Raw genomic sequence first — 18806 nt, forward strand, 5'->3', positions numbered from 1 at the left:
GGTGGTTGCACGAAGTCATGGAGGTTTTTGGATGATTGTTTTTATTTGTGTTAAACTGAATGCTTTAATAATATGTATGTTAAAAAAATGAATAATTTAGACTAATGGTCAAGATGGATTCTTTAGCTGTTCTAGCTATTTTTAAAATAGTTCATTGTTTGGATATGTTGTTTATTTGCTCACTTTTTCTGTTCTAGCTATGTTTTTATTTGTCTTTTAAGGCGGTTGATTTGCCACCATATTTGATTGAAAAACGTCATATTTACTCACTTTTTTTGTACTAGTGATTAGGTAAGCACATGTCAAAACATTGTAAAAGTGTCCTAATATGTTTTTATTGGGATGCTTTTTGGGTTTTTAATGAATATATTATGCGACCATAAAATTGGTTTCATAATCTTATTTGGGATATCAGGAATTTTTTCTTGGTACTAAAGTACCTATAATGTTACACCATAAGGGTCTTATAAATTAATTTTTAAGAACGCTTGTATGTGTATCAAAAGATTAAAAGTAGGTAAGCACATGTTAAAACATTGTAAAAGTGTCCTAATATGTTTTTATGAGACGCTTTTTGGGTTGTTAATGGATAATTTTATGCGACCATAAAATTGGTTTCATAATCTTATTTGGGATATCAGGACGCTTTTTGAGACGCCCTGCTTGCGGTACGCACATATAATGTATATATGTGTGAACCCTTGGGTGGGCAAAAGTAAAATTGCACTAATTTTGACGTTATTTTACTAATCACATGAAAATAACGTTAAAAGTGGCGGAAGGTTAATCAGGCATCATGTGGTGGCGTTGATAGCCGAAAGACAAGGGCACATGCACCAGTCAGCCAGTGTCCCGATGATTGAGTGTTATGTGTCTTATGTCCAAGGCTTGATTCAAAACTACTATCGAGCCGGGGGTCTCACCGGAAGCAGTCTCTCTATCCCTATGGGATAGAGGTAAGGCTGTCTACATCTTACCCTCCTCAGACCCTACCATAGCATTGCTATTGGTGGGATATACTGAGTACGATGATGATGATGATGAGGAGGACGCTTTTTGAGTTCCGAGACTTATTACAACCCCTTTACAAGAAACGCTTTTTTCGTTGGTCCTATTAAATGAAAGGTCCTATGAAATAGCATTTTATGACGCTTTTGTGCGTACTAAAAATCCCTTTTTGGTGTAGTGGAATGAACCTTTATAACGAATGAGGGTTCATTCGCTAGTTCTCCGTTAACGAATGGCATAACGAATGGCAGTTCATTCGTTATTCTTTCTTAACGAATTGGCATAGAGAATGAGCCTAACGAATGAGGGCTCATTCGTTAATTTTTTGTAACGAATTTCTTAACGAATTCGTTACACGCGCCTAGGGTTAGGTCAGAAAATGTCAGAAACATTCTCTAACATTCCCTTACCTTGTACGCTGCCTTTCCGGCGCCGTCATGCCAGAAAAACGGGCGGTGGCCGGAAAAACGTGTTTGTACACCGTTTTCACCGTTTTTGTCTCGATCGTTCCGTATTCGAGCTAGGGTGACCCCTATGCTCTTCTTTCGATCGGTTTATTGCCGATTCCATCCGGATCTTGTGACATTAACGGTTAAGGGTGTACGTTCATCGTTTCATGACTTGATCTAACGGGTTTGAATCCATATAAGGTAATACTATCATTACCTCGGGTCGAGATCGGTTCTTCTCCTTGGCCTCGGTTAGAGAAAGAGAGAAATATAAGAGAGAGCTTAAGTGTGTGTTCTGGAAAAAGACATCATCATCAACATAACTAAATGCCATTTTAAACTTTGTTTTAAAACGGTGTTTTTTCCTCTGTAAATGGTGTACCCATTTCTATTTTTAAACATCACACTTCGACAAACCTTCATGGTTGCTTTGATTGCCTTGTCGGTTGGTGTATTTTGTCATTCTTAACCAAAACATACATATTTAGAGAGACAAAATCAAGAAAGAAAGAAATTATTAAAGAAAAAATAATAGATAATTAATAAAGAATTTTTTTAAAATTTAAAAAACATAGTTTTATTTTTTTTTTTCATTATTCTTATATGTTGTTATTTTTCACAAGACAATAAATAAATAAAAACTTAATGTAGTACACATATGCAATAAATCATTATTTTTTTTAATTACATATATGCAATAGTAGTATATTGCATATATGCAACAAATACCGTATATGTGCAATGGTATTGTATTATATGAAAAAATATAAAAAGTTGATTATTGCATATGTGCAATAGTATGTATTAAAATATGTGTGATATTGTTGTACTATATGTAATACAACACAATTGTATATATACAATACACACTATTGCATGTGTACTACATCAATTTTTTTAATAACTATTTTTTTTATATTTTTTTTTTTGTTTTATTTTTATATTTTTTTTCTAGTGACAAATAATAACATACAATAAAGGTGAAAGAAAAAAAAATATTTATTAATCCTTTAGTTCTCTCTTAATCCCACCTTTCTCGGTCTTCATAGAACAATTTTTTTTCCAATTCTAACTATTGATTTTTTCCAATAAAATCATACAATCTAGTCACTTGCATATAAACTTAAAGTTTTACGTATATGTAACACTATGTGTTCATATATGCATACAAAAAATTGAAATATATGCATGTATGTGTATATAAGAAAAATTATTACACTTACATGTGTACATAAGTGTATTGGTATTTTTTATTGATTGTACGTACGTATATGTATTTATAATTTTGTACCAAGCTACATATATGTTACCTTGATATAAACAAAAAATGAAGAAAAAGAAATGATATACATATATGTAACCGAGATCAATGTCATCACCATTTGCACCACAACAGTTTAGTATAACTTGTCAAGAAAAGAATCTTTCCCTAGAACTTTGTTCTCAATTTCTCCGTTATCTTCAAAGTGTTGCATCTGCATTAGCATGACATTATTGAAAACATGTGCTTGACAATAAAGATTAAAAAACTGAACTTCAATATGGTAGAATATATGACACCAAAAGTCAGCCACATAACACCAAAATTCAAAATACTTGGCGTACAGAAAGATCACTACGATGTTTGACATAGCCTGACGTATTATAGAACGCAACTTGAGAATATGTGTATCAAAAATAAGAAAAAGCAAAGCAGTAACTGTTAGCCTTTGATTGATTACTTATATGATATTTTTATTATCCACAAAAACTTGAGATGCATTAAAGAATGAAACTTGAATAAATTTATACCAGTTTGACCCAGTCAGACATATTCGGTTATCCGTTGCTATGGGTTTCCATCAGTGTTCATCAATATTTTGGTTACTGAAGAGATAACCTAAGATTCGGCCCAAGTAAAACCCAAAGGGACGAGGCCCAGTCCAAAAGGCCCAAAGCTACTCAGACAAAAGGACAGGTCAACGGCTAAAGGGTCCCTTTTGACTGACAACCTCGCAGGAGATCAGGGTGACGCACCTCTAAGGGAAAGGGAAATACCTGCTGGATAAAAGAGTGTATCTTGTACATGTAAAGGGACAAGGAAGGACCTAGCGGATAATAGAAGGTATCTCAAGAGTAACTGTCCAGGGGGGAAGATTCCCTCCGGACTTTATATGTATAGTGATAGAGGTCTTGTATTTTTCATCATCTTGAACATCAGTCATTTCTCTTAAGCAAAACTCTTACTAGAAACCTTTGAATAATCAATCAATCATTCCTCACATTACCAATCCACAAGACCGATTCAAACGAGGTTTCTACATTGGCGCCGTCCATGGGACCTTTGTGATTGAGAAGTCCCACGCCACAGCTCCAGAGAAGATGGCTGATCAAAACCCAGAAAAAAGCGCCGTAACGTCCCAACTCGCTGTAGCAAAAGGGAGCGAGTCGGGTGTTTCAACTGTTAACAAAGAGGTAGGCTCTCAAAACCTACACGAAACAGATGGACTGGTGACGATAAAAGATGAAACCGAGCTAGACGACCGAGATGAAGAACGGGACAAGGGTCCAACCTCCGTTGAGAAGTAGGAAATTAAGCCGGAGTTCATACGAGCCCACAAGGACGCACTCAAGGCTTGCTTAGATGAGCTGGAAAAACAAGAGAAACTCCTAGCGGTCAAGACGTGCCTATCGTTTGAAACTCCGAAGTCCAAGGAGGAAGAAGAATCCGAGAAAACCAACAATAAGGATCCGGGTGTCCTCCTTGAATCTCTGGTCACCCTTCTCTCGTCAGTCAAAGGTAAAGAAAGAGTTGCACCGGACACTCTAGACACTCCATACCGACCCTCAGACACCGCAGACATATCGAAGTTTACCCAGCGGATAGCCGAAGCAACACTACCTCCTAAGCTCCGTTACCCGTCTACAGTTGACAAATATGATGGGACTCAGGATCCGGAGGACCACTTACACGCCTTTCGGGGGGCAGGGATGGTTAGTGGGTGGTCCATGCCGGCTTGGTGCCTGATGTTTCCCCTGACTTTAACCAGGGGGCTCGGATCTGGTTCGATAGTCTAGAACCCGAGAGTATTGACAGTTATGAGGAGCTGAGAGAGAAGTTCCTACGAAATTTCAGCCAGCAGAGGAAGGCTATGAAAAACCCCAACGAGATCTTACACATTAGAAGGAGAGACAAGGAGAAAGTGGAGCAGTTTATGGATAGGTACGTGGCAGAGAGCATGAACATGAAGGGTGTACCCGAAGTCATGAAGATTAGTGGGTTCATAAATGGGGTAAGGTTCTCCCAACTTATGGAAAAACTGGGAGAAGATTTCCCCACCACTTTCGATCAACTCATGGACCGGGTCAGAGCTTTTGTTAGAGGGAAAGACACGGGGTCCAAGTTGCGAGAGTGGGAAGTAAAGAAGGGGCCTCCCAAACTCCCCGCGGGAAAAGGCGTGGGGAACTCTAGTCGCGGTAAGATCCAGGCACCATTCGATAGGGCTCGGTTCACTCCTAACCGACCACCGGGTAGTCACGCCGGATACGTACCCTCCACGACGTATCACCCCCCTCGGTTTCCCAGCTTCCGGCCCGAAGGAGGACGGTACAGACCCCCACACGGGGAGAAGACGTCATCAGGGGGGAGAACGTTTTGGCAGCGGATAAAGCCAAATACCCCGCCAAGACCCCAGGACAATTCAAGCAGACATATAAACCCAACCCCATGGGGTACTGCAATTATCACAAGAGTTCTGGTCATGCCACCGAACAGTGTGTTCAGCTAAAGAGATTATGGGAGACAGCCCTAAGGACGGGACATCTGCCTTTGCCTGCCAGAGAAACCCCTCGAAGGTGAAAGAGGAGGACGAGGACCGACATTTTGTGGACATGATACGAAGAAGGGAAGAGGGAGGCGGAGATCCCGGAAGAGCGCTGAAAGTGGGGAGAAGGGAGTTCCCACCAATAAGGGCAGCCTGGATGAAGGAGGATGTGATTTTCCCTGGCATCACCGAGGAAGAAGCCAGAGAAATGCCTCTAAACATATCGGCGAGTGTGGCCGGACACATAGTTGCTCGGGTACATGTTGACGGGGGCAGTGGGGTGGAAGTGATGTATGAGCATTGCTTCCTGAGATTGCAAAGGGAGATTCGAGAAAGGTTGGAAGAGGATATATGTCCACTGATGGGATTCTCGGGAGAAGTAGTAGAGCCGCTAGGATCCCTCGACTTACCTTTCACCCTCCGAGATGGAGAAAAAACCCGAACAGTGTGCCTACGTTTCTCAGTGGTCCGAGCTCCTTCAAAGTACAACATCATTCTAGGCAGGCCCAGTATGAAGGCGCTACGAGCAGTTCCCTCAACTGTGCACAGATACATGAGATTCCCTACTCCCAAGGGAATCGCCACGGTCAGGTCATCGACAGAGATAATAGCCAGCATCAACAGAGGGGAAGAGGTAAAAAGGGAGTGGAAGAATGGGTCCTCAACGGGGAGCAGCCGGACCAAACAGTGAGAATAGGGCCGCAACTCTCTGACAAGGGCAAGGCGAGCCTAAAAGAAGTGCTGCTTCGCAATGCTGATGTGTTTGCTTGGACCCATAACGACATGACAGGAATTCCTCGAAACCTGGTACAACATACACTAGATGAGTTTCATTGGATGGAACCCGTCAAGCAGAAAATGAGGAGTCTTGGGCTTCAAAAAAGTCGAGCCGTTCGAGAAGAGACGGCCAAGCTGGTCCAAGCAGGAATCATACGAGCTGTCAAGTATCCCAGGTGGATCTCCAATCCCGTCATGATCGCTAAATCAGATGATAGTTTGCGTATGTGCATTAATTTCAAAGACCTAAATAAAGCATGCCCCAGGGATTCCTACCCCCTTTCAGAAATCGAGAAGAAGATAAAGTCGCTGGCGCAATACCTTTTGCGATGCTTCCTAAATGCATATAAGGGTTACCACCAGATCCAAATGAACCCTCAGGACGAAGAAAAGACAGCGTTCTACACTAATGAAGGGACTTTCTGTTACACGAAAATGCCTTTCGGTTTGAAGAACGCCGGCGCCACGTACCAGCGATTCATGGACCGATTGTTTGATCGATAGAAAGAAAGAAATTTGAAGATTTATGTAGACGACCTGGTCATCAAGAGTACTGACAAGGAAAGGATGCTGGACGACATACGGGAAACTTTTAACACCCTCCGACAAGCTAACATGAAACTCAACCCCAGCAAATGCTCATTCGGGGTAGATGAGGGGAAATTTCTGGGGGTGTTGTTCACCAAGGAGGGATTCCGGGCTAATCCAGAGAAAATAGAGGCGCTGATCCAAATGGAACCTCCAAGGAACTTTAAGGAAGTACAGAGGCTGAATGGGAGGCTGATAGCCCTTAATCGATTTCTCTCGAAATTCACGGACAAGACTCTACCGTTTATGGCGGTCCTGAGGAGATGTATGAAGAAGAACAAATTCTGCTGGGACAGAGAGGCAGATGAGGCTTTTCGAGAATTGAAATCTCATCTATGTGAGCTTCCTTTAATCACCTCGCCACGGCCAGGGGAGGCGTTGACCCTTATCTATCCTGCACAGATAAAACGATTAGCTCCGCACTAATGGTTGAAAGAGGGGGGCACAAATCCCCATATATTTAATCAGCGGGACCTTGAAGGGTTCCGAAGAGAGGTACACTTCTATCGAGAAACTGGTGTTGTCCTTGGTCCACACAGCCAAAAAATTGAGGCGGTATTTCCAAGCCCATGAAATTCAGGTTTTTACTGACAAGCCCCTCCAACGGATACTGATGAAGCCGGAGACATTAGGACAGCTAGCTAAGTGTGACATAGAGCTGGGGGAATATTCCATCGAGTACAAGCCCCCGAACCGCCTTCAAGGGGCAAGTGATAGCGGATTTCCTCACAGAATCCCCCGCAGATGAAAAAGCCGAGCCTCTAGGGGAGCTCCCAGATAACCGAAAAGCTTCACCTCCGGGGAACGCCGGAGTTCAAGACACAGGGGAAGAGCCTGTTTGGAACCTATATACGGATGGGGCCTCCAATGAAGAGGGAAGCGGGGCAGGTCTCATCCTCATTAGTCCCGAGGGAATTGAACTAACCTACGCGGTACGATTGACCTTTCCCAGCACTAACAATGAAGCCTAGTACGAGGCCCTTTTATCTAGGTTACGAGTCGCCAAGAAAATTGCAGTAAAGCGTATCCAAGCCCACGTGGACTCTTTGTTAGTGGCAAATCAGGTCAGTGGGGACTATGAAGCCAAAGACTCCAAGATGATAGAATATTTGAAAACGACGAGAGAGTTACTGCAAAGCTTCCAAGAAGCGAAGGTAGTGCACGTCTCTCGTGGGCAGAACAAGAAAGCGGATGCCTTGAGTAAACTGGCCTCAGTTGCGTTCGATCACCTCGCAAAGGAGGTTAAGGTGGAAACGCTCAGGCATCCCTCAATTTCAACTAAAGTAGTGGTAGGCGTGGAGGTGCCTGAGTTTAATTGGATGACCCCCATCCTGCGGTATCTGCAAGAAGGAGTAGTGCCAGCGGATAGACAGGAGGCTCGTAGGCTCAAGATCAAAGCACTGCAGTACGAGATCATTAATGGAGCCCTGTATCGAAGGTCCTATCTGGGCCCCTCGCTGAAGTGCATTGACTACGAAGAGGCGGAGTATGTCATCCGGGAGATTCATGAAGGCAGATGCGGAATGCATATGGGAGCTAAGATGGTTGCAGCCTGAGCCATGAGAGCTGGGTACTATTGGCCAGCCATGTTCCTTAGCACCCTTCGAGAAATACGTAAATGTCACAGTTGTCAGATTTATGCCCCGGTGACCAGGAAACCCAAACTCAACCTAATCCCAGTCAGCTCTTCTTGGTCGTTCCAAAAGTGAGGCATCGATCTCGTAGGTCCTTTTCCCGAAGGATCAGGCAAGACCAAATTCTTAGTAGTGGCAATCGACTACTTCAACAAATGGGTGGAGGCTAAACCCCTCACCACGATCACCGGGCTACAAGTCAAGAAGTTTGTATGGGAAAACATAGTTTGCCGTTTCGGGATACCCCATACCATTATAAGTGATAATGGGAAGCAGTTTAAAGGGGGGGAGGGGGGTCTTCAGAGAATGGTGTGAGCAGTTGCATATAAAGCAGGTGTTCACATCAGTTGCACACCCCCAGGCCAATGGACAAGTGGAGAGGGTCAACCAAGGCATTGTCGAGGGCATTGCTAGCCGGTTAGGGAGAAGAAGAGATGCTTGGGTAGAAGAACTGCCCCACGTTCTATGGGCTCACCAGACGATGCCCAAAGCTAGTCACGGGGAAACACCCTTCAGTTTAACCTACGGCGCCGAGGCGATGATCCCGGTGGAAATCAGCATCCCCTCGGATAGGATGCAGTGGACTGAAAAGGAAAATGAGGGAGACCTTAGATTAAATCTGAATCTGGTCGAAGAAAGAAGGGAGGTGGCGGCAAGACGAGAGGTTGAGTACAAGAAGGCGATGGAGAAGTATTACAACGCAAGGGTGAGGGAAGTCAAATTCAGAATAGGAGATTTGGTGCTCCGGAAAACGAGGCTAGTAGACAGGAAAGTCAAGGAAAATTGGGACCTTGGTGGGAGGGACCCTATCAAGTCATTTGGGCTGGAGATAAGGGAGCCTACCCTACAAGTTAGCATACCATACGGGAGAGGAGGTACCCCGCACTTGGAATGCCATGCAACTAAGGAAGTACTATGCCTAAGGGCCCCGCGAGGGAAGGAGAGGGAAGGGAAACTGCGAAGAGCCCCCCGATGGCATTTTGTGATAACTGGCTGCACCCCCCCCCCCCCCCCTTTCATTTTTGTGACTATGTGCACACACCAATAACCCCCTCTCCAAGAGAAAATTCATGTAGTAGGTCCATTGATGGTTTACATTTTTGTAGCCAATTTGTGCAATGTGACTTAATGCCAAGGATATGAAATGAGAAATGCTAGGTGTTCGCCATAATTTCTCCGAAAAACTAAATCTTTTAATTAAAGGCATCTGTAACACCCCATAACCGCAGCGGAAACGTACACGGGATGCAACAGACACATCTGATATCAACAGCATTGCTTATAAAGAAAATATCACTACATTAATTTATAACATATTACATTGTTGCGAGTTTCATTACTGTCTAGGTGTTACACACATATTTTACCGATAAGACATTAATAAATTCATTACAAAACAAAGAGCAGCAAGCTTCCAACAGGTAGCACAGATAGTTAAGCAAACATCAATCAATCCAACTTGGGCATACCTAGAAAACATGTAAAGAAAACGGGTCAACTACGAATAGTTGGTGAGTTTCACTAATTTAAATAAACACTGACAAATCATTTTAATAATCATTTATTAACAATATAATCATGCTGGGAACTTTGTTACCCCAGAACATTTCCAATAACTTTCTGGGAACTATGTTACCCCAGAACAATAAATACCCCTGGGAACTATGTTACCCCAGAACAATAACAACCCCTGGGAACTACGTTACCCCAGAACAACAATAACCCCTGGGAACTATGTTACCCCAGAATAATAATAACCCCTGGGAACTATGTTACCCCAGAACAACAATAACCCCTGGGAACTATGTTACCCCAGAACAATAATAACCCCTGGGAACTATGTTACCCCAGAATAATAATAACCCCTGGGAACTATGTTACCCCAGAACAACAATAACCCCTGGGAACTATGTTACCCCAGAACAATAATAACCCCTGGGAACTATGTTACCCCAGAATAATAATAACCCCTGGGAACTATGTTACCCCAGAACAACAATAACCCCTGGGAACTATGTTACCCCAGAACAATATCACATTATAAACATTTTATATATTCTATGCATCAGCCCATATATATATAAATGTACAAGTATTTCCATACGATCGGTATGTACTTAAATAATTTAAATAAGACATGTTTTCCGCCCCGGGAAAATATAATTAAAACAATTCATTAAAAGGGGCTCGTGAAAACTCACCTTGTTGTGAGTTGGTGAGTAATATAAGGAACAGCTACGTGCCTGGATCTGTAATATAATATCTAGTCGTTACTATATAATTCCCATAACTTAAATACATATCAATCGGTACATCTGGGAACATTGTTAACCCAGTACTGTACTCGATTCGGGGACAATGTTAACCCCGTGACACTTCTAAGGACTCAGATTGACATTGCTTAGAGTTTGACAGTCAATTTAGTTAAGGTGATGAAATTATAGCTCGGTTTGACACCCCGTTTGGCCGTGGGGCCCATTTCCGGTATTTCGGTGCCGAAAACGGTAAAATCGGGTAAAATTACCCAAATCATCCGAATTATTTTCGGATGATTTATTTTTACTTAATTTACTTAGATTTATGAAATAGTCTATTTTTAGAGTTTTTATGTACCAGTCAGCTCGCTTATGCGAACTTTGCCGGTTTACACGTTTTAAGCTTTAAAAACTTGTTTTTATGTTCTTTTTAGCACAAATAATTACCCGATTAGTCTCGGGTCTTGAAATTTTGCACAAAACTTAATTTGACAGAAAGGAATTTTGTAAAAATTTTCCAGATTTATTTTCTTATATTTATATTTATTTATCTATTTTTAAATCTTATTAAAATACTAAATATATCAAAAATACCAAAACACTTTAGAAAAATCCCAAGTTTTTCTGGGATGATCTTTATCATCCTCATAACTTTCTGGAATTTTCCCAGATTTATTTTCCTACATTTACATTTATTTATCTATTTTTAAATCTTGTTAAAACACTAAATATATCAAAAATACCAAAACACTTTAGAAAAATCCCAAATTTTTCTGGGATGATCTTTATCATCCTCATAACTTTCTGGAATTTTCCCAGATTTATTTTCCTACATTTACATTTATTTATCTATTTTTAAATCTTGTTAAAACACTAAATATATCAAAAATACCAAAACACTTTAGAAAAATCCCAAATTTTTCTGGGATGATCTTTATCATCCTCATAACTTTCTGGAATTTTCCCAGATTTATTTTCCTACATTTACATTTATTTATCTATTTTTAAATCTTGTTAAAACACTAAATATATCAAAAATACCAAAACACTTTAGAAAAATCCCAAATTTTTCTGGGATGATCTTTATCATCCTAATAACTTTCTGGAATTTTCCCAGAATTTAAAACTTATTTTTCAAGCCATTTTCACCCAAAACCGAGCTAGAAAGCCCTAGAACTCGTTTCACCGAAAAGCCTACTTAGACTTTTCCAACTGAGCTCAAATTTTGTGGGTGACTTTTATATGTTATAAAAAGCTTATCTTAAATTTTCCGGAATTTTTCATCATGTTTTGCTATTTGTCACTATTTTTGGCCAAAACCGAGCATTAAATTCACCAAATATTCATCTTTTATCCAAAAATTACCAAAAATTCACAGATCTCATATTTTCATGTGTAGATCATCTCTGTGAAATTTCGTGACCCGACTCTAAGCACACGTAAATCTGTCCATTTTTTCATAACACACGAAAACCGAACTATCTTGTGTTTTCTAGCTTTAGATCGCAAAGATCTCGGTTTCTAGCCTTTGCTAGCCGCTAGATACAACACTTACAAGCACGTCAACACCACACCAAGCAAGTTATACCCACAATCAAGCCATTTCTTTCCTAGTGTCGGTTTTTAAGTAAAAACAAAGGTTTTAACCGTAGAAATCCATTCCCGACTCTTTTTACTCATTTCTTGGACCAAGATCCCTTGTATAACATGTATACATCTCTTGATCATGCAAGAGTCGGTTCCATCTCGGTTTTTCACCCATCTTTCACTTGGAAACTCATTTTAACAAGATTTTAACCGTAAAATTTTATTCTAAACACTTTTAACTCATTACTTGGATCAAGATCCTTTGTATAACTTGTATACATCCCTTGATCATACGAGAATCGGTTTTATCTCGGGTTTTCACCCGTCTTTCACATGGAAACCTCCTTTTCTCAATATTGTAGAATTAGAAACAAGATTTAAGCATAAAACCATGTTTATACCTTGAAGATCTTGGTGAAAAATGGATGATCTTGGTTGTGTTCTTGAAAGATATGAAGGGATTTTGGGAGAGTTTTTGATGGAAAAAGAAAAAATGAAAAGTATGTGTGCATAAACAAGGCCGATCGGCCTACATTATGTGTGGGGTGGGGCCCACACATCCATTCTAGGCCACACATTCAGATTTTTGTAATCCGGATGATGTTTTGGATAATCTGGTTCAGTTCGTTTCTCGTTTAAACTCGTAATTCGGCTTGAAACGAAATTAAAATGGTCGTTTTTCGGGTCAAAATAAAATTTACATAAAACCGACTTAAAAACTTTAAAAACTTAAACCATGACATTAAAACATCATATTATTAATAATTACGCATCTTTTTCGGCTTGATTGATCGTCTCTTGCTTGATTTGGTGTTAAAGGTTTCGTTTAGCGTACCGACGTACCATTAAATCGAAATCCTTTTTCTGTGCTATAATTCACCTATCCCGAAGCATTCATACCTCGTAAACATCACTAAACATTATATACTTCGTCTATAATGTAATTCCCGATTCATTCGGGTTTCAATAATCGTTCATTGGTTAATTGTAATTCCAATACGATTCACTATATAATTGAGTATGATTCATACTGTGAACCATATATATTCGTATCAATGTGCTATAACTCATATAATCAATATTAAATAACACGTAAATAGTATATTCCGGCTACGGTATACCTGGATTTGTCGGAATCGTTACATTCTCCCCCCGTTATAAAAATTTCGTCCTCGAAATTTTATGCGTCAACTACTTCCTTTTGAGGAAATAGGTGGGGGTATTTCTTCCGAAATTCATCCTTTCGTTCCCAAGTAAATTCTGGGCCTCGTTGCGAATTCCATCTAACTTTGACCAACGAGATCTTATTGTGTCTAAGTTGCTTGATCTTACCGTCCACTATTTCAATGGGCTCCTCTACGAAGTTGAGCCTATCACTTATTTGAACACCCTCTAAGGGTAACACCGATGTCTCATCCGCCAGACATCTTTTCAAATTCGACACATGAAACACATTATGAACTGCACTTAGTTCCTCAGGCAGTTCTAGTCGGTAAGCTACCGGACCGATCTTTGCAGTAATAATGAATGGTCCAATATATCTAGGGGCCAACTTCCCCGCCTTTCCAAACCTGACCACTCCTTTCCAGGGTGATACTTTCAAGTATACCTTTTCACCCTTCTCAAATGACAACGGTTTTCGACGGGTATCAGCATAACTTCTTCTGCCGATCCCGCGCGGCTTTCAGGTTGTTCTTAATCTCAAGAATCTTGCTGGTCGTCTCCTGGACCAGATCCGATCTAATGACCTGCGGGTCACCCACTTCAGACCAGCAAAGTGGTGATCGGCACTTCCGCCCATACAATGCTTCATAAGGTGCTGCCTTTATACTGCTGTGATAACTGTTATTATAGGAAAATTCAACGAGCGGGAGATGTTGATCCCAATTTCCCTTAAAGTCCAGTACGCAGGCACGAAGCAAATCCTCCAAAGTTTGAATAGTCCTCTCAGACTGACCATCGGTCTGAGGGTGGTAAGCTGTGCTTAGGTCAATACGTGTTCCCAATGCTTCTTGGACAGCTTGCCAAAGTTTGGAGGTGAAATGGCTATCCCTATCGGAGATGATCGAGATGGGGATGCCATGACGAGACACTATTTCATTTATATAAATTTGCGCAAGTCTCTCAGTGTTATAATTATTCCTAATTGGAATAAAATGTGCCGATTTGGTTAATCGATCCACGATTACCCAAATCGCATCATGACCTCGGGGTGTCTTGGGGAGATGTGTCACAAAATCCATTGTGATCTGCTCCCACTTCCATTCGGGAATTTCCGGCTGTTGCAACATTCCCGAAGGTTTCTGGTGCTCCGCCTTAACTCTCGCACACATCGTACACTTGCCGACGTATGTGGCTATATCATTTTTCATCCCTGGCCACCAGTAAAATTCTTTCACATCCTTGTACATTTTATCTGATCCCGGATGTATGGAATATTTCGATTTATGAGCTTCGTCCATGATTAAATCACGAAGGTCATGGAGGGTCGGGATCCAAATCCGATTTTTGAAATAAAGAATTTCGTCCACACGCTGTTCGAAATTCTTCTCATTCCCGTAAAGTCCTTCTTTAACCAATTGGCCCTCTTTCAACGCCTCGCGTTGAGCGACTCGAATTAAATCTGAAAGGTTCGACTGGACTATCATCCCCAACGCTCGCACACGTAGTGGCTTGACTCGATCCTTTCTACTCAAGGCATCGGCTACAACGTTAGCCTTGCTGGGGTGATATCGTATGTCACAGTCATAGTCACTCAGCAACTCGACCCATCTTCGTTGCCTCATATTCAGTTCTTTCTGATCGAATATGTGTTGCAAACTTTTATGATCAGTGAATATGGTGCACTTTGTACCGTAGATATAGTGTCTCCAGATTTTAAGTGCAAAGATGACTGCTCCCAGTTCCAAGTCATGAGTAGTGTAGTTTTTCTCATGAACTTTTAACTGTCGAGACGCATAGGCTATGACCTTTTTATTTTGCATTAACACGCACCCTAACCCTTTACGGGATGCGTCACAATATACAACAAATCCATCGTCTCCGTCGGGGAGACTTAAGATTGGCGCTTGGCACAATCTTTGTTTTAGCGTTTGAAACGCCGTTTCCTGCTCTTCACCCCATTCATATTTCCGATCCTTTTGAGTCAGGAGGGTTAAAGGTTGGGCGATGCTGGAAAAGTTCTCTATAAATCGACGATAGTATCCAGCTAAGCCTAAGAATTGGCGGATTTCTTTCGGAGATTTAGGCGCTTGCCAATTCTTAATAGCTTCAACCTTACTCGGATCAACGTGTATTCCTTTGTGGTTTATAACATGACCGAGGAATTGCACCTCTTGTAACCAGAAGTTACACTTGGAGAATTTTGCATATAACTTCTCCTGATCCAGGAGCTCTAAAACTAACTTTAAGTGTTGCTCGTGCTCCTCTTTACTCTTCGAGTATATCAAAATATCGTCAATAAATACAATGACGAACTTGTCAAGATAGGGTTTACAGACTCGGTTCATGAGATCCATGAACACTGCTGGCGCATTTGTTAGCCCAAAAGGCATAACTAAAAATTCGTAGTGGCCGTAGCGAGTCCGAAACGCGGTTTTTGGGATATCCTCCTCTTGAATTCTAACTTGGTGGTATCCCGATCTAAGATCAATTTTTGAGAAATAGCTCGCACCTTGCAGTTGGTCGAACAAATCATCGATTCGGGGAAGAGGATATCTATTTTTGATGGTTAATTTGTTCAATTCCCTGTAGTCAATGCACATTCGAAGGCTTCCGTCCTTCTTTTTCACAAATAGTACAGGTGCACCCCACGGGGAATAACTGGGACGTATAAATCCCTTATCCAACAATTCCTGCAACTGGTTGGATAGTTCTTGCATCTCGGACGGTGCAAGTCTGTAAGGGGCCTTAGCAACAGGGCCGGCTTGAGGTAATAAGTCGATTCTGAATTCGACTTGTCGGGTTGGCGGTAATCCAGGAAGTTCCTCTGGAAAAACTTGTGGAAATTCGCGTACCACGGGAATATCGTCCACCCGTTTTTCCTCAGAATCAGCGGCCGTCAGGCTCGCTAGATACGCCACACATCCCTGACGTATATATTTCAACACCTTGAGGTGGGATATAAATGGTATCATGGTGCCGGATTTTTCTCCCTGCACTAATACCTCCTCGTCATCCGACACCCGGATCTTGACGGTTTTCTTTTCACAGTTTATTTCTACCCTATTACGAGCCAACCAATCCATTCCCACTATCACGTCAAAACTACCCAATTCTACCGGTAGTAAGTCAATCAGGAAGGATTGTTCGCTTAGAATAAAAGGGCAATTCCGAACAATCCGATTAACTATCATGGTTTTACCGTTAGCGACCTCTACGGTGTAGGGTTCTATGGTTTCACCAGTAGGAAGGTTTGCTATCGAAAGGAATCTAACGGAGACAAAACTTCTATCGGCGCCTGTATCAAATAATACAGAAGCGTAATGATCAGAGACGAGGAAGGTACCTGTCACTACGCTGGGGTCCTGGCGCGCCTCGTTCGCTCCCATCACAAATGCCCGGCCTCGCGCCGGATTGGACGACGATGGCTGACCCGCGAGTTGTCTCCCGTTTCCTCCCTGATTCAGTTTCGGGCAGTTCCTTTTGAAGTGATCCGTGCTGCCGCATTCGTAGCAAGCACGGCTAGTGGTCACCATCTGGTTTCCTTGTGGGTTCTGCTGTCGGGCTGGTTGAGTTCTAAATGGTTGCGCCCGAATAGGTTGTGGTTGACGGTTCAGGTTGTTCAGATTTGTCTTACAATTTGGTGCGTAGTGTCCAACCCTGCCACACCGGTGGCACACCACCTCCTTGCACACACCACTATGGTGGTAACCACATTTCCCGCATTTAGGAAACGTTCCCCTCTGCGGTTCTTGCCTTCCGCCCGAACTAGTTATGGCATAGCTCTGGGCAGCGGGCCTAGCTCGTTTGTTTTGCTGCTTCTCTCGGATCCTATTGTCATACGTACCTCGCTTTCCCCCAGCCGACTCTCCCGTCGCCTTTATCGATCCGCTCCTCAAGAAATCATACGTGACAATACCAGCCTGTGTCACTGCACCCTCATACGTCTGGTGCCCTCCCGCGTTAACTATGCTCCTCACTACTGGAGTAAGTCCCCAAATATAACGTTCCACCCTTTTTGACTCTGGGGTGACCAACCACGGCACTAATCGTGACAGTTCATTAAACCGGTTGGTATATCCCAAGTGGTCCGCCCCATGCATCTCTAGGTTCCACAACTCATGTTCCAGTTTCTGCAATTCATTCTTTGGGCAGAAATGTTTCAAAACAAGATCCTTAAGCTCTGCCCAGGTCATGCGGTTTGTCGCCGCCTGACCTCGAGTCTGTACTATGGTGTTCCACCATGTCAAGGCATGGTCTGTGAACGTACAGGTGGCGTACTTAACGACACAATCCTCGGGACAGTTGCTGATATTTACCACTGATTCTATTTTCTCTAACCATTTCACTAACCCATTCGGTCCTTCCGACCCGTTAAATTCTAAAGGCTTGCATAACATGAAATCCTTGATTGAACAACCCCTGGATGGTCCAGTGCGGTTGGTCTCTACAGTAGGGATAGGGCCATTACTGTCGGTAGCGACCACCGTAGGCGGTGCGTCAGTACTCGGCATAGTGTTATCGGTAGGTGGAGGATTAGCATTATGTTCCCCGCCATTATTTATGGGCGTTTGATTGCTCGGAGGGGTTGGATTAGACGAATTATTAATGCTGGCGGCGATGCGCGATACTATATCCGGTATCGCCGCCTCCAACTGTTGAGCAATCAAACGGCTCACATCTACTTCCGATACTTTCGTTGATCGTTTCGGTGCCATTCTACACAATCATCAAAGAAATATATATAAACAATACCATCTCAAAATATAAAACACAATACATACTTCATTCATTAGTAAACATTGATTCATATTACACAAACATCAATTTACATACTTCCAGTCAACATTACATAACTACGTTTTAATACAAAGGGCCTATGTTGGTATCATCCTCGACATAACCCGCAATGGGTCAGTGCTTGAATGATACCCAAAAGTATCGATAATGATATGCCCTACAAGAGACCCCCTATGGGCCAGTGGTTGTACTATAACTAAACAAGATTCACTCCGTGTTAGTATCACCACTAACTACTTACACGGAGTATCAAAAAGCGGTTCAAGATTCTACCATCCAACACGTCTACACATGGTGGTAAACCAACCCCACCAACACCGCCACCAGCACCACCAGCACCGCCATCATAACCCGCATTCGGGTTTCCATCTGGTCGATCAACCAGTGGGAGTAGGAGCACTCCCTTTTTAACTGGTTAATAGCATACTGGTGGTCCAGTATGCTGTCCCCGAGGTACGCCCGCCTCTGTACCCCCACGACCAGGGCGGCAGAGTGCTCGTTCACCTGCTCGGTGAGAACACGTAGCCAAGCCGCCAAGTCCCGCTCCTGCCTTGGCAGACCCCACACAGGTAGGGTTGCAGGCTCGGGTTGGGGGCGGGAAGACTCGCCCCGGTGGTATGTGGATCTGGGTGGGGTAACAGTGGGCGGAACATACGGGGCACTGATCCGCGCCGTGAGGCGGGGACCGTGTCTGGGGGGAATCGGGGTGGTCTGTGGTGCGGGCGGGGTAGGAGACCTGGTAAC

The 18806-nt window shown here is 42.5% G+C and overlaps 2 protein-coding genes across 2 annotated transcripts; both read left to right on the forward strand.

Annotated features, from left to right (window-relative positions):
- The first annotated feature begins 6652 nt into the window (after window positions 1-6652).
- LOC143557305 (putative mitochondrial protein AtMg00860) lies at window positions 6653-7051 on the forward strand. Its single transcript, XM_077046413.1, has one exon. The coding sequence runs from the start codon at window positions 6653-6655 to the stop codon at window positions 7049-7051; it is 399 nt and encodes a 132-aa protein (XP_076902528.1).
- Window positions 7052-7722: 671 nt separating this feature from the next.
- On the forward strand, window positions 7723-8181 carry LOC143557306 (uncharacterized). Its single transcript, XM_077046414.1, has one exon. It carries the CDS (start codon window positions 7723-7725, stop codon window positions 8179-8181), a length of 459 nt encoding a protein of 152 aa, XP_076902529.1.
- Window positions 8182-18806: the final 10625 nt, after the last annotated feature.

Source organism: Bidens hawaiensis, unplaced genomic scaffold (assembly GCF_021521415.1).
Source record: "Bidens hawaiensis isolate Kalapana, Puna unplaced genomic scaffold, B.hawaiensis_p1.1 tig00018883_1, whole genome shotgun sequence".
Taxonomy (NCBI): Eukaryota; Viridiplantae; Streptophyta; class Magnoliopsida; order Asterales; family Asteraceae; genus Bidens; species Bidens hawaiensis.